Source organism: Leuciscus leuciscus (genome assembly GCF_965113295.1).
Source record: "Leuciscus leuciscus genome assembly, chromosome: 13".
NCBI classification, from domain to species: domain Eukaryota; kingdom Metazoa; phylum Chordata; class Actinopteri; order Cypriniformes; family Leuciscidae; genus Leuciscus; species Leuciscus leuciscus.
Window position 1 is genome coordinate 5180968 of NC_138737.1, and position 17172 is coordinate 5198139.

General features: G+C 35.5%; 1 protein-coding gene across 1 annotated transcript; it reads right to left on the minus strand.

Moving 5' to 3' along the window:
• Window positions 1-1030: 1030 nt before the first annotated feature.
• irak1 (interleukin-1 receptor-associated kinase 1) lies at window positions 1031-17042 on the minus strand. The gene is made up of 14 exons (XM_082189228.1): window positions 16009-17042; window positions 15112-15279; window positions 14061-14165; window positions 13890-13972; window positions 13527-13712; window positions 13351-13415; window positions 12179-12293; window positions 10817-10929; window positions 9398-9605; window positions 8216-8284; window positions 7901-8125; window positions 7118-7562; window positions 6873-6992; window positions 1031-3140 (listed from the first exon to the last, which is right to left on the minus strand). The coding sequence occupies exons 1-14, from the start codon at window positions 16118-16120 to the stop codon at window positions 3043-3045; spliced, it is 2112 nt and encodes a 703-aa protein (XP_082045354.1). The 5' UTR covers window positions 16121-17042; the 3' UTR covers window positions 1031-3042.
• Between the last annotated feature and the right edge of the window lie 130 nt (window positions 17043-17172).

Genomic DNA, 17172 nt, shown 5'->3' on the forward strand with positions numbered 1-17172 from the left:
TTTTTTTACTTAGTGTTAAGAACATTTTAAGAAGCTTTTTTTTTTTCAACTATAATTTTTTTGTGTGTGAAATGGAAAGGTTCCATGGATGATAAAGGTTCTTCGTTGAACCACAGATGCCAGTAAATAACCTTTATTTTTTGAGAGTGTATTAGTTGAAAACTTTCTACTTTTTCTAGAAACCGACCATATTGTGTTTGGAATGTTGTTGGATGACAAAAAGGCAGAATGTTGATTTTGGGTAAATTCTTAATCCATAAATGTAATAAGTGTTTGAAGACAAAACTGTATTTCTCTGTATTTAAACAATCTTTGTAACAATGTTCTATAGGATATGAATAGTAAACCGGCCTGCAAATTTGCTGGGATGATAAGAGACTAATTTTTTGGAAGATGAATGAAAAGATCCGTCTTTGTTCATTTGTACATTGTTTTCCCAAATTTGGCGCTTATGAATGCCATTATATTTTTTATTTAATTGAAAAAATTCTATCATCACATTCCATTCACTCATCAACCATATGCTCTGCAATCTGGAATAGATTACTAGTTTACACCCAAATACCATACATTTTATAGTGTGTTGTAAAACTTTAATTATAGTTTGAATTTGACTTTTCATGTTTAGTTTTTTTTCACAGCTATGCCATTGTCTTTTTGCACAATTTGACAAAATCACTGCTTGATTGCACACGTGCAAAAAATATTATACCCACAAATGATATTTACCTTGAATTGTCAACTTTTTCACATGTTTTTAATGCATTTACTTGAGCAAAGTCAATAAAATACAAAGAGTTATTAGAATGTAGAATATAAATGAATCTAAATACATGTACATAATCTGTATATCTACAGTAAATTACATCTATATACCGGTATTTAAAAAATATTAATAATTTTCACATAAATATTGAAATGTTTTATTTCACTTGTCGTAGTTTTAAACATGTAGGCTAAATATTTTAGGTTTCAGACTGAAAGTTTGAGTCTGGGAAAAGGGAACAAAAATAAATTAAGGGAAAAAATGTGCAAGTTTTGTGATCTTTAATGTGATCTTCATATAATAAAAATATAAAAAGGTATACAAACAACCCTTGGGACATAGAAACATCTATTATAGAATATATACATACAGAAATAAGGTAATATATATATATATATATTATGTAACAAACTACGGTAAAAACAGTCATTTTTCCAGTAAATCTAACGTAATGATTTCTCTAATATTCATGATCTCTGCATGAAAAAAAGATCTAATAATAATATAATTCATGCAAATAGCATAAAACTCTTACCAACACACATAAGAGTTATATTCCATTCACAAAAACCCAGTGTTTTGATAAATGATCTAAACTTTCAAAACAGATTTCAATACAAAACATTTTTTCAAGTAAAAACATTTTACAAGTCAGTGTTTACAATAAACAATAACATAAGCAAAAATTAAGAGTGTGAATCAAAAGAAGCTTTTTGGCAGTTTGAAAAATGGATCTTTAAAAAGCAATGGGCTAAATGTAGAAATATTGAATATGGCGTCTGATGGAAACATGTGCTGTGTTTCAAATAAAGCTGTTATATTATTGCTGCTGGTTTGCTGACAGTTACAAATACAATGTGCATAATGAAAACTGCACAGGCTAAATGTTTAATTCAATTTATACAACAATCACTAGTTAGTACAATCATTAATGTTAAATAGTACTCATACATATACAGTACAGGCCAAAAGTTTGGAAACATTACTATTTTTAATGTTTTTGAAAGAAGTTTCTTCTGCTCATCAAGCCTGCATTTATTTGATCAAAAATACAGGGAAAAAAAAGCAATATTGTGATATATTATTACAATTTAAAATAATTTGTTTTCAATTTATTATACTTTAAATTATCATTTATTTCTGTGTTGCAAAGCTGAATTTTCAGGATCATTACTCCAGTCTTCAGTGTCACATGTGACATCCAGTCTATCACATGATCCTTTAGAAATCATTCTAATATTCTGATTTATTATGAGTGTTAATAACAGTTCTGCTGCCTAATATATTTGATGAATAAAAGGTTAAAAAGAACTGCATTTATAAAAAAAAAAAAAAAAAAAAATTCTAATAATATAAATCTTCTTTACTATCACTTTTTATCAATTTAACACATCCTTGCTGAATAAAAGTATTGATTTATTTAAAAAAGACAGAAAAAAAATTACTGACCCCAAATTACTGACCAGTAGTGTATATTGTTGTTACAAAATATTTCTATTTTTAAAACATTTGCGTCTTTTTATTCATTTTAATCATCAAAGTATCCTAAAAAAAGTATCACAGGTTATGAAAAAATATTAAGCAGCAGAACTGTTTCCAACTTTGATAATGAATCATCATATTAGAATGATTTCTAAAGGATCATGTGATAGACTGGAGTAATGATCCTGAAAATTCAGCTTTGCATCACAGAAATAAATTATAATTTAAAAGTATAATAAATTGAAAACCAATTATTTTAAATTGTAATAATATATCACAAAATAACTTCTTTTTTTCTGTATTTTTGATCAAATAAATGCAGGCTTGATGAGCAGAAGAAACTTCTTTCAAAAACATTAAAAATAGTAACGTGTCCAAACTTTTGGCTTGTAGTGTAGGTGTTTTAACCATAAACCATACACTTGACTTTATGCTATAAAAAGCCATTTGCCACTGAGAACTAAAGCCAAAAAACAACAGACAAGACATTAGATCGCCAAAATAACAGGCGTATAACAATAAATTATGCACTTTTATATCTTTCCATTAAAACTTGTCATTCAAGATTCACAGGTTTACAACTTCAGAGCTTTCATTATCCGTACCACTTTTCACTCGCCATTACCATAAATAAAAAATACCTTTGGCCGAGGTATTTATGGAGGTAATTTCTCTACCATAACCAAAAAAAAAAAAGAAAAAAAAAGTACCATAAAGAATATAATACCATAATTCATGAATATTTTGTATAATATTTTAACAATTGTTGGGCGCTTTCTTCCAAACAGCCAGTGTTAAACTGCAGCCGGCGACTGCATGTTGATTCCAGATGTCTCACTTGCAAACTCATCACTCTCCTCTGGCTCCCTTGTTTGAGCACTCATCCCTCGGTCTACAAAATAATGAAAATATATTATTTAAATTCAATTAACAGGTAACTTCTATAAGCACAAAAAAAATTGTCTCAACACATTTTGGAAAGATCCTCTTCCGTCTTTTTAACTCAATATTAAGTAACTTGCATTTGTTTTGTAGATTAAATTATTATAATGTCACAAGTTAAGAAACTGCACTGAGTTCTTCAGACAAGAAGCCTTGAATCATCTCTGCAGAACTAATCTGTTATGCACTGAATAATGTTTGTTAATGCGAATGAAAATTATAATTGAAGTGGTTTATAGTGATGAAATATTTGCATGAGCACAAACATACACACACCAAAAAAAAAGAAACTTCCTCTCACTTTCAACTTTTTTTTACCCCCCCATCAAATTTCTTAATGTGTAAATATTTGTATGAACATAAAAAGATTCAACAACAGACATAAAGTGAACAAATTTCACAGACATTTGACGAACAGAAATGCAATAATGAGTCTCTGGACAATATCAAATATATCAAAAGTAACAGTGAGCATCTTGTGTGACCAACAGCTGCTTAAAGTACTACAGTGCATCTCATCCTCATAGACATGCAAGTTCTCTAACGTCTAACATGTGGCTTGGCACTAGGAGGACGATCAGCTGTCCTTCCTTTCTCCCATTAGCACTGTCTTAGGCGTCTTACATCACACACATGGCTCTGATCACATCTGCGGTCCTCATGCCTCCTGAAGCAGGACTATGGCATGTTCACGCAGGTGATCAGGGACCCTAGCCTTCTTTCTCCTGGTGTTTATCCAGATTCAGTAGAAAGCTTTCTTTAGTGTCCCAAGTTAGACCTGTGACCTTACCTGCCTAACGTCTGTAAAGCGTCTTAAGGACTTTTCCACAGGTGCAGGTGCAATTGTTTATGGTTCATTGTAAAACATTGTTTAAACCGTTTCCAATAATGGTGAGTAAAGTTTATTCGGATTTTACAAAATGATATTTAAAATACAGTATCCTGAAACAGGGACGTTTCTTTTTTGCTGAGTTTATATATACAGTATATATTTGTTCAATTGTATTTGTTGGATGTGTATCAGTTTGTTGAAAGCATTAAGATAATACATACAAAATGTGTCTATTGCTTACTGGGCTTGGTTAGATAATGGGGGTCTTGTATTCGGCCTTATATTTGTCACTACAGTAGCGCTTTAAGTTATAAATGGCAATTTGTGACCTGATGCATTCAAAGTACCGATCAAACAGATGCATTCATGATAACCAGCATTAGGGCTGTACTGTCCTAGTCGATTAGTCGATTAGTTGGTCGATACGTTCTGGTTCGACCAAAATTCTGATTGGTCGATTTTCTGCCGCGTTTATTTCATCAGTTTTGCCGCGCTGAGGCGCGCTCATTTCATCAGGTGGAAAGCACTAACTGCTAATGGGGGTGTTTTCAGAATACCCTTGTTTCACTGTAACAGTCTGTCTTCAAAACACCCCCCTTGTTTTCACCTTTTTTGGATTAGTCCAACCCAAGAGAGAGCGTCGAGCGTAGTAGGTTTGATGCTGAATATTATTTATTTAATTGTGAGAGCGTTTAATAGTCAGTCCTCTTCTAACATGTCAACAACAAAGAAATCGACAGTGTGGCAGCATTTTGTTAAAATTGATAACAGGAAAAAGGTCGAATGCAAAGTTTGCAAGCAACAGTTTTCCACAGCTTGACGACAAACATGACATATCATCTACTGTAAAAGTGGTAAGCTCACTTGTCTGCGTTAGCTTGCCCTGTCTGTTTTGAGTAAGCTATGAACATATCAGAATTTGCATATTTCAATGTTTTAGTGTGATAACCTAACTTTTTTATTTTTTATTTGGAGCCTAATGCGCAATTGCGCTGTGCTGTTGGTTGTTAGTTTTGAGCCTAGGATGCTTTATTTTTCAGTTATGCACTTTATTTCGTTTCTGCTCTTGATCTGGTTTGTTTAATAAATATTATTTTTTTATTAAAGTGGACGTGCCTTTTGTGTTTATTAAGAGTAAAAGCTTTAAGTTAATAGTCTATTCGTGTCTCAGCTGCGAAGCTAACGTTAAGCTCATCAGCCTCGCTCGGTGCGAGGACATGCACGGTGAAATGATAGTGTCTGACTAATAATAACTTATTATTATAACATATGACAAAAATAATTGTCTAAATTATGTTGTATATTCCTCAACAGTTCTTGTGATGATATCACTAGTTGACAACATAGTACTATTTTCGGAAATCATAAGCTATGATATTGCGCAGGTGATGCAGCGCTGTCAGAGCTGACAGACTCAAGTGTCAGACTCATTTCAGTGCAAAATAATTAGGTCAAAAACGATTTAATATACTGCAAATAGCCTACTAGTTGTTTGTTTATTTATAATTCATTTAGGCGGACAACAAGGCTACCAAGTACTGCGCACAGTGCACATCTAATTAATTTAACGTTTTTTTTTCTAACGTCATTTTTAGTCGATTTTAGTCGATTTTTAGTCGAAAATTTCAGGACTTCAGTCGACCAAGATTTTCTTTGGTTGAGTACAGCCCTAACCAGCATCCATGACTAAACTACATGGTAGGGATGGGACGATTACCGGTTTCACTATAAACCACGATAAAATGTGCTGACGGTTAGTATTATCGTTCAAAATTTAATTATGATTAAAACCGTGTTTGATTATCGCGATTTTAATAACTCACTGTAAATCCTGTCCAGCCAGCAACAGTGTGACGCAGGCGCAGCGTGCAATGTTGTTGGTTTTTTTATTCGAGAAGGAATGGCGAAAGGCAGTGGCCGTGCTCGGGAGATTTTTCAGCCTTTTAAGAGGACCAAATCTGAGGTGTGCTCATATTTTGGCTTTTACAAAAGTCCTGAGTGAAACTTAATCGAGGATGGTCACTACAATAGGGGGAAACACTTCAAATCTGCCGAGTCCTCTTGTGTGACCATCACCCACTGTTTATAGCGAACGCAAGGCAAGTTAACTTACCAAAAACTGCGTCTGGGAAATAATTGGGCACAAAATGTTGTTTTGAGTTGAAATATTTTATCTCACTTCCGCGAATATAAGTTCGCAGCAAGTGGCTTTGAGCCAAAGACGAGCGAACAAGTTCAAACAAGACTATCATTGTACACTTATTACACCGATTTTTTTTTTACCACACAATTACGGGGACATATTGAATTGAGATTAATGTTTTAAATCTTATGTTTATAAATCCATTTTGTACAGCGTACAAAACAATCGCCCAAGAACGGAGACGCAAGACGGCAAGTTGTATTTGAATGAAACGAGAGAGCGCGTGCGCTTCCGTTGCGATACATGGATGTGCGCTGTGTTATGATGTGTTGCTATTGACGACGGTCATTATAAGGAAGGAAATGCCACAGAATATAATCTTGCTTAAAAAAGCGCATAGAGCTGCTTGTTTTATTTGTTGTTTGTTGATTTTCAAATATTAATATTCTTCTTTTTGAACACTTTCATCTCGTTTTAACAAAACCGTGATAATATTGATAATCACGATAATTTTGGTCACTATAATCGTGATACGAAATTTTCATACCGTCCCATCCCTACTACATGGGTCATTAATCAGCTCAGCTTGAATGAAATTCCATCTTAAAGCAGCTTCTCGTGTTGCCTGAAGGACCCAGAACTGTCCCCGCAAAACATTTGTTTGTATACAGTTGTGGAATCCATTTACAATTGATTTGGACACTTACATAACGAGTCTCCTGATGATAGCAGATCAGAAGTTAAAATCCTCCCCTCCTCATAAAGCTCAATTTTCTCAACCAGTCGCTGCCTCACAGGGTTGATAAACACTTTCTGATCAGAAAAATCTGTAAAGATTCAGACAGAGAATGAAACAGGGACAAGCAGAAAGATATAATACATACATTAAGAAAAATGCTTCTTTAAATATTTATGATGTTCCTAATCTATCGGTTTAAATAACCAATATTACCTTCATTCGGACTGGACTGTGATGGGTTTTCCTCTAAAGAACTGCTTATTTTAGTGCTCTGAACACCACAGGCCCCACATGATGGCGACTGAGGTCTGCTACAGTGACTCGTCAAGTACTGAGAGAAGCCTTGACTCTCATCTGATTCACATGGCATGCCAGAGGAATGTGAAGCCCATGATTCAGCATTCAACTCTGACTCGGAGCAGCTAGACTGAGTCATTTCAGAGGCCAAAGTGGGAAAGATAGGCTTGTGAAGGCAGGGGTATGTGTTCTCTTGAGGGTGGAGTTTAGAGAACTGATGGGCGAGAGAGTCCAGGGAGCTGTTGTCGGAGCGCAGAGGCTCAGGAGTGGATGGGTGAGATGATACAGGAGATATTCTGACCATGGTCGATCTGCCAGAGGTCTTCAACCCTGAATGCACATCTTGAAGTGCTTTGAACACCTATAAAACACCAATAGAGCCAGAATAAGTCTATAATTCTAACCAAAACATATTATTATGAAGGGGTATTATTGTTTCTAAAAATCTTATTTTTCCCCTGATGTCCAATTGTTAGCCAGAAAGTCATAATTTAGTATTTCGTGACTACTTCCCATTCAAAAAGTTCAAAAGTTTGGAGTAATTGAGATCTAATTAATGTTTTTGAAAGAGTCTCTTCTGCTCACCAAGGCTAGATTTATTTGATCAGAAATACAGTAGAAACAGTAATATTGTGAAATATTTTATTCTATTTAAAATAACTTATTACAAACGAATAGCATTTGAATAGATTCTCCTACTTCTCTCATGGGAGGCCTCTTCTTCCTCCGCCGTTCCAAACATTGACATGCCATTTGAGAAATTTCCATTGATCCGTGAGGATTAGGTGAGTCTTTAGTTATTAATCGAGGATCCAGATGTTTCCTGCAGATGTTCTCCGCTGCGTGAGCATAGGACAGCTCCCGCGAGTGCTTCCCTTTGCTGAAATTTCTCCCATCATCTTCCTCCTCTTTAACCAGATCTTTCTGTGGAAAATAACGGATTTAAATCACCTGCCATTAACACCAACTCTACACTAACAAATGTTACTATAATATGACTTCAGCTCTTCTCACCAAGTAAACAGCTTTGGATTGGCCATCGACCTCAAGAGCCTGCCGTCCAGTAAGTATCTCTAGCATGACCTGCGGTACGAGAGAAACGAGTGTTACTTTATGAAAGATGGAAAGCCGAAAAACGTTTGCAGCATCTGTTTACGAACATGAACCATAAAAGATTTCTTCAAATTAGGGGTGGGTCCTTCTTTTAAAAAAACAACAACTCACACCCATATAAGTGGACCAAAAAGTCGTTTTTACATTGGCCTTGAAAGTGAGCTGAAATCTCATTAGGTGTGATGGAGTCTCAGTCCATTTTCAATTTATCTCAGCCCACATGAATGTTATTGCAATAAAATATTGTTAATGTGGATGATGGTGAACTTTTGAGTAAAATCAGGTGGTCGAAGTTATAATAATTTTTGCTATTAAAGGGGTAGTTCACCTCAAAATGAAAATTCTGTCATCATTCCAAACCTGTAAGACTTTCATTCATCTTCGGAACACAAATGTAGATATTTTTAATGAAATTGAGAGATTTCGGTCCTTCCATTGACAGTCTACGCAACTACCACTTTGACGCTTCAAAAAGTTCATGAAGAGATCGTAAAACTAATCCATATGAATCAAGCAGTTTAGTCCAAATTTCAGTCCAAATATGGTGAACAGAATTAATTGTATTACATCCACACATATAAACATTCATCAGGGCACACATCAGTTATGGTAAACAGAAGCTCAATCATGTTTGCTTGACGTGTGAGAACCAATGAGGTTCATTCTCGTGTTACGAAGCACGTTTGAGCTTCAGCAAGAACCAATGAGGTTTGTTCTCAAGCGTCAAGCAGGTTTGTTTATGTTCGCTGATCAACGTTTATATGTAAATAAATGCCTAAATTATATCTGCCCATCATAAAGCCATTGAGGCTCTTCAGAAAATTTGGATTAAACCGCTCAATTCATATGGATTAGTTTAACAATCTCTTTATGAACTTTTTGAAACCTCAAAGTGGTACTTGAATAGACTGTCTATGGAGGGACAGAAAGATCTCAGATTTCATAAAAAATATCTTTATTTGTGTTCCGAAGATGAATGAAAGTCTTTCATGTATGGAACGACATGAGGGTGAGTATTTGGGTGAACTATCCCTACAATGAGATTTTGCTTTCACAATGCACGTCTTAAAAGATGCATCTCACCACTCCAAAGCTGTAGATGTCGATCTCCACTCCTAGCTGTCCATCCTTCAGGTATTCTTCTGGGAGGTATGCGAGAGTTCCCCGTACCGTTGCGGTGTGAGCCACCGTGGACGTTTTGCCTGGGGTTTTGCTGGGGCTCCAACATAAACGCGCCAATCCAAAGTCCCCCAGCTTGGGCTCCAGGTGATCCCCTAAAAGGATGTTAGAGCTGAGGGAAGATGACTGGTTTGTGAAAGAAGCCTGGTGCATCCCTAATGGTTAACATGAAACCAACACATAATGTCATTTGCAACGCATTTTATTCATTTGACTTATGTGAACAATATATTCGACAAAAAGGAAAAATGGGGCTGCAGTTGATTTGATCTTAGTGTGAGAATTCATGCTTGAAAATTTCCCTTTTTCTGGTGCTGGTGTTTTAACAAAACCAGTAGCAAACAAGTGAACTGATCCAAAAGCTTGAAGTTATTTTGATTTTCATGGACTTAAACCCATCCCAATCTAAAAGTACTTTGCGCCCATCACATTTGTAAAACCTGAAGTCACACTGCACTAAAGGCACCAGTGGAGAATGAATCTGTGTACCGGTACGTGAAAACTGATCTAAAGCCCTGAGTTGGATGGTCACCTGGGTCAATATGATTCCAACCTTTTATGCAACAAAAGTGTGATTCTCAGAAGCTCAAGCTATGATGTTTGGCTTTTTAGAGAGAATTTTTAGTAATGTCTAAATCATTTCAAAGACACCTGTTTGCAATTGTATACAAGCAAAACAAAGTTAGATAAAACCCCCACAATTACTGCATTTTCTGTCACTCCCACTGAACTCCCAATAATCCAGATCGAACACTGCTGATTCCAAAAGTCTAAAGATCTAAACCTCAAAGAGCCTAAACATACACTACCATTCTAGTCTCTTGTGCGAACCAAGACTGTATTTATTTGATCAAAAATACAGTAAAAATATTCCGAAATATTACTCCAATTTTAAATAACAGTTTTCTTTTATTGTTATATTTTAAAATGTGATTTATTTCTGTGATGCAAAACTGAATTTTCAGCATCATTACATCAAGGATCACATGATCCTTCAGAAATCTTTCTAATATGCTAATTTGGTGCTCAAGAAACATTTTGTATTATTATTAAATGTTCAAAACAGTTGAGATGCTTAATATTTTTGTAGAAACCATGACATGTTTGTTTTTTCAGGATTCTTTGATGAATGGAAGGTTCAAAAGAAAAGCTTCGAATGAAATCATTTGTAACATTAGAAAATGTCTTTACTGTCATTTTTTTAACAATTTAATGCATCCTTGCTGAATAAAAGTATTACATTTCTTTCAGAATAAAAAAAAAATACTGACCACAAACTTTTGAATGGTAGAGTTCATGTGGTTTACATGTTCTTGCACTCACCTCTTGATATCTCCATGAATAAGTGCAGGTGAGCAAGAATGCAGGTACTGAATAGCTTTCGCAGTGCCCAGTACCACATTTACACGCTGTGACCAAGAGAGGGCGTTGCTGTCCTGAAAGAAACAAGCATCGTGAATAACACAGACCTATGCCTTGAAAGGGTTAGATCACATAGAATTAACTTCTGTCATCATTTACTTACCTTCATGGTATTCCAAACACAAATTACTTGTTTAGTGACAAATTATTTGACAAGTGAGATTTAAGTTCACACTCCGAGCTTTAGTGCTCAATTCCGATTTATCGCTCAGATTTATTTAATTTTTTTTTATAGCTGTTCACATTGTGGTTTTAAATGTGGCCAATATCAGATTCCAGTGTGAACTGATCATGGTCCCGAACTGACCCGCATGTGTAAGAGAACAATAAAAAGATGTCACGCAGCACGCTGTCATACAGAAATAAACAAGGAGGACATTAAAGTAAGTGATTATTTATAGTGTGATCTGCCACGGAAGCCACAAGCCAGTGAATCTGTGCGTAGACGACATAAAAAACAAAGAAGAGGATGCGAAAAAAAAGAAAAAAAAATGTTTTATGATACGAGCCCTCACTTTTTGTTTGTATATAGAGCTGTCACTGTAATACTTATAAGTTCTGACACATCACTGTCCTTCACTCACTACCTTTCGCAACTGTCTTAACTTTGGGTATTTAAAATCTTTGAAGTGAGTCCCATGAACGCAGAATTATGACGAATGTTGCTCTAGAGTGGCGTAAAAGTCGCATGAATTACGACATGACTGTCCAGACTGCGGCCGCATTGCAAAACATCTGACCGGTATCAGATTTAGGACTAGAAGTGGCCAAATCAGAATTAAAAAGATCAGATTCCATGTTGTTTGTGAAGAAAAGATCAGTCACATTTGAGCCAAAAAAATTACTCTGATTTGGGCCACATTTACCTGCAGTCTGACCGTAGCCATAGTGACACATGCCATATCTTGTCATTGACGTCAAACTTTGCGCAATAAGTTTTGATGCACAATATTTGAATGTACAGGCCTGCAAATGAGATTTGACAGAGGAGATGATTTTCAGCGAATAATGATTTTATTTAATTCTATCATATGACTTCAGAACACTTAAAACATGAGTCATACAAACTGCTTTTAGTGGTGGGTTTTTTTTTTTCTTGTGTTTGACAGCCTTGCCCCACATTCACTTTCACATTATGTCATTCAGGTTTGTAAAAGCATGAGGGTGAGTAAAATGATGACAGAATTTTCACTTTGAATGAACTACGCCTTCAAGTGACATACTAAATCATGAAGCCGAGCCCTAGCAAAAGTGGTAACTCACCTCACAGCGTAGTCGGTCCTCTAAAGAGCCATTCGGCATATAAACATATATTAGACAATAAGTTTGTCCTTCTATACAGTAGCCAACAAAGTCCAGTATGTTGGGATGCCTGTATCTGCGGAATAAGAAAACATGTTAGATTGTATTACTTAACATTTAATGAGAGCATTATAGTAGCTGAAGGAAGCAAGGCTTGAAAGTGTGGCTGAAAAATGTGTCAGAAAAAAAAAGACCTAATTAAGAGACAACAGGATGACAACTAACCACAAAAAAGATTTGGAGGGTAGGATGGAGACTTTCATTATTGGCTCATGAAGAGGTGTTGTGCATAAAGAGCAATCAAATTTCAAGCGGGTAAGTCCCATTCTGCACGTCTGTTGAACAAACATAAATGAATCATAGCCAGACTGAAAAAAGCTGGTTAAAGGCTGGCCCACACTAAAAGATGTTTAAAATCTTATCAGTCTTTTAAAATGTGAGAGACCACAAACATGACTATAAAAAAAACAAAAAAACACCGATTTAATAGTTTTGTTTCCATCGTGTGTGGAGTGCCGCGATGTGACCAAGCACATCACACACTAACAGGTTCCATTCACAAACAACAAGTCCCGACTGAGAACACGGGGTCAAACGTGACTTTAGAGTAAACAAACATGGCAGACCAACAAGCAAGAAGAAATGGCGATAATAGTGGTTGTACTGCTTTTTACAGAACATTTTACAGAAAAGTCTGAATGAGGTTGTGTTATGCTTCGGTCTTCCGTCAGCCAGCTTTCTGATTGGGTATCGTTTCATTCCATGTGACAATCTAGAGTGCGTGCACGTTTGTCCTCTAGGATTCCCCCACATAGCAGGATTTCTGATCGAAAAATATTCAACATGTTGGATATTTATGATAAGAGATCGCTGCGGCCCTGACGTTCTTCAGAGCAGATTCAATTACTCTTAACACACCTCACCCCACCGGAAAATCTGAAGATAATCCGTAGAACTATCAAGATATTTGGGACTTTAACTAGGATTGTCAGAAGGGGAGAATTGGGCCCAAAATAGTCTCAATCATCTTGTAGTGTGTGGCAGCCTTTAGACAAATCAGCAAAGACAGATTTAAAGCACGAGAGAAGGAAGCATAAGCCAGAGGAGCAGAGGATGGACAGACAGTTTCTTACTGTGAGAGTTTTTCCACTTCTGTCCTGAAACTTTCCTTCACGACATTCCAATCCAAATGAGAGTCCTGCTCCGAACATCCAAATTGAAAGAGAGAGTGAAAGGACATGGATGTTTAAGAAACAAACTGAATGACTCAACAGAACGAGCAAACTCTCATAGCTGTTTGTTTTAGTACCTCTTTTAGCTTCTTCACAGCAAACTCAGTGTTTCTCATCACAGCTTGATACACGTGCCCGAAACCTCCTTCACCAATCTGCTTGCATGGGGAAAAGTTGCATGTGCCTCTCTGTATTTCCTCAAACGGCCAGCTCATGGCAGTGGAGTAAAGCGGCGGGGGATCCACACGGTTCTTGCATGGGCACTGTGAACAAACACAAAAGTGTCAGTGGATTAAGAAAAACATGATGACTAAAGGAAGAGTCATGCTGACTAATGCCTAAGACAGCACTATAAAAACAGAGTGACTGCTCAAACCTATCAAGTCTTTTTTTTTATATACTTTTAATGGCTGAATTTTTTTTTTTATCAAATGAAGCACCTCTTCCGCTATATTTGAGGTTCTTGAATCAGTGGAGTCCAGATCGGGCGGTGGAGGGCTAGGCTTGGGTAGAGGCCTGATTTCTGGAAAAACAAAACAGCTATATTAAAAATATATATTTTACCACAGATATCATAAGGTGCAAGAACTGTAGAAAGTATAAGATGTTACCGTGAACAGGGTGAAACTTTTTGACAAAGCTGGTTTGACATACAGTGGCTTGTGGTACCGCTGAAGCTGACTGCTGCTCCGAACTAGACTGCGGTTTACGTCTACCTTTGGAATTGCATAGAAAAAGACCATTAATGGATTTGTTATCCAACTATAATAAATTGCACAAAACAAATATAAATATATCAGTTGGTAAATTTTGTCTCTAAAATTACACATCTATAATACAGTGTTTTTTAGTATTATTTAAGTATATTATTAATTTATTTTGAATTAGCTTTTATTTTTATATTTTCAGTTTTCATTTTAATTTTAGTTTAAGTTTTAGTCACTTTGTTATGTGTTTGTCATTTTTATTATAGTATTTTTTTAATATTATATTTAGCTTTCATTTATTTCGGTTTTAATATTTCAACTTAAACTTATTTATTTCAGATGGTTACAAAGGCAATATTTCTATTTTCTTTTTTATTCCTTACAGTTCTCTTAATTTTAGTCTTTTTATCTAATATCTAAAGTTGTGTGTGCGTTATTTATTTATACAATTAAATTCTGTATATAATTTCAGCTTTATTTAAATTACCAAAAACGATTTGAAATCATTCAAGTGAACAATAGCAACACTGCTCTAATATTATTACTGAAGATAGACAAAAAATAGGACAAAATCTAAAAAAAAAAAATTAAAAAAAAAAGGTGAATCTAAAGCAAATATAGTGTATAGATGGCTTCATTTCAATCTCATTTTCAATTAAATTAGTCATAACAAATCTATCTGCATTCTCTTTCTTTCTCTCTCAGTGTGACCACAGCAGAGAAATGTCACATTTGACAGCATTGTGCTTGTTTGTTATTCACAACTTAAATGTGAAACGCTGGGAGTTCCTTGACAATAAAGTGCATGCACAAAGAAGATGAAGCGAGTTTCATAACAACCACGAAACCCATCTGATAATCTGTCTGGTTAGGGCATCAGTTGTGGTGGAGACGACAAAAGCAAGCAAATGACTACATTCAATGAGAGGAAAAAAGAAAAAAAAATCATGCATACATTCAAGGATGATATCACGGGGCCGAAACCACTGCAAGCCTTCAAGAATCTGTACCAATTCCCCAACTGTCCCATTACGACAGCCCCATTTGTGCATGAGGATGTCTGTGCGCCTGGGGCTTTGTTCCAAAAGGCGTAGTTCAGTCTGATCAGATATTACCCGTGAAGCTGCAATGGACATAAAAGCACTTTTTAAGTTTAGTTTCCACCAAAATACCTTAGTTACTACAGCAAAAAAACATAACGAATTAATATGGAATCATTCATGCCAAAACTTGAAAGAATCCTATTATGTAGTCTTAGCTGATCACATTATTAAGTTCTAGCTGACATACTAAAAATGGACAACATAGCCATAAAAATAAACTTATTTCAACTAATTCCCAATCCCAGATGATTCCACATTGAGGAAAAGACCAAATACAGCTGTGATTTAACCATGTGACTTATCAAATCTCAGCATCTCACCTGAATGAATGGACACAACATACGCTCCAAACAACATCAGTAAACCATGTCCTCTGCTGAACACATTTAGTTTTTACAAACAAACTTTTTTAATCATATTAATTGATTTCCCCGTTTATTTACTTCAATATCAGTAATCATCAGGCCACGGCAACAATCCTGACACTTAGCATAACATTCTAGTTACCTCGAATACATTAATAAAAAAATATCACTACAGAGATTTACAAAAGTTATTCACAACTAAACGAAATAAAACAAACCTTTTCTGTGAAGAAATAAACGTTTCACAAACTGAACAGAAACTTTACTTTTGACGTCACCGCTCAGATGGCTAAGCGAGTTAGCGAGTGCGCTAATCCTCTAGCTGCTAGTGTTCGAGTTAAATAAATAAAACACTATAAATAAAGATAAATACATTCATCTTACCGAACAATATCCAGTCTGAGTGTGAAAGTGAGTCCATAATCCGTGTAAAGTGACTCATAACACACGCGGGTAAGTTGTACAGAAACTCCTTGTCAAACTCCGCTCCAGACATTTTCAAAAACCCTCGGTGTTTTAACTGACTTTATTAGATGTGTACGTCTTGTCTCTCTCTCTCTTTAAATCAGCTCTGATATTGCTTTACGTGGTTCTTACACAAAGGAGTTTCTTGCGGCTGTCACTTGCATTAGTGGTCTTGTTTTCTTCTACCACAGCCGTGTCACGATTGAATCGTATTAATGGCGATTGCCTGGCAGTGGCTCATAAATATTTATTGCGTCACCTATTTTAAGGACGCGTCATCTGCTTAATATTCATGAGCTAGCGCTTCACCGCACGGGAAGATTACACCCGTGACTACCGCTTTTTCTTTTTCTCTTTTCATTTTTTTTTTTTTCTTTTTCTATTGTATTGTGAAGCATGTGATATGTTGTTCTGATGTAATATGGAAGTTACTCATGTACATGCTATTTGTTGATAATAAAGCATAAAAAACCGCAACTGTAATATTCGGGGAAAAACTGACTAACGTTACCGCCCAACTTTCTAACGTCAGCCGGTCATATCTACTTCCAGAGGCCCACGTCACATTACATTTATTAACATTCATAGTCATCACCTTCACCATAGTATTTAACTTCTTAAAGTCTTTCGCCACTTCGTATTACTTACTCACATCTTCCATTTCCTTTTTTCCACATTTAGTAATAGGGTAAATTTCCCTGTGCTCATAAGCGCTGTTTTTTTTTCAATATACCAGACAAATTTGTCGGTGGATTCAGCAATACACTATTATTTCCCTCTGAAACATTTAAGTTGCATGTATTAGTGATTACTAAAAGTGAACTCAGTATAAAATATATAATCAAGCGTTTTTGTTTGAAGTTAAACTGCAAACTCTCAGAGAAAATCTCCCAGTGAAACTGAAACATTACTTTTTCAGATTGCAGTTATGAGTGCTTTTCCTAGTTTCATTCACGTTCCTCGTCTCACATTATTCAAATATAGACAACAAAAGCCCTAATGATGAACAAAAATCTGACTTATCTTATAATGATAACAACAATAACATCGTGTTTTGTTTATGATGTGAGTGAAATAAATGTT

Bases quoted from the DNA above. Each gene is read 5' to 3' on its own strand.
- irak1 (XM_082189228.1), bottom strand. From the start codon at position 16,120: ATGTCTGGAGCGGAGTTTGACAAGGAGTTTCTGTACAACTTACCCGCG. The intron at 13,973-14,060 runs GTAACATCTTAT...TTGTTTTTCCAG, and splicing joins AAAGTTTCACCCTGTTCACG to AAATCAGGCCTCTACCCAAG. The intron at 6,993-7,117 runs GTAATATTGGTT...GAATCTTTACAG, and splicing joins ACAGTCCAGTCCGAATGAAG to ATTTTTCTGATCAGAAAGTG.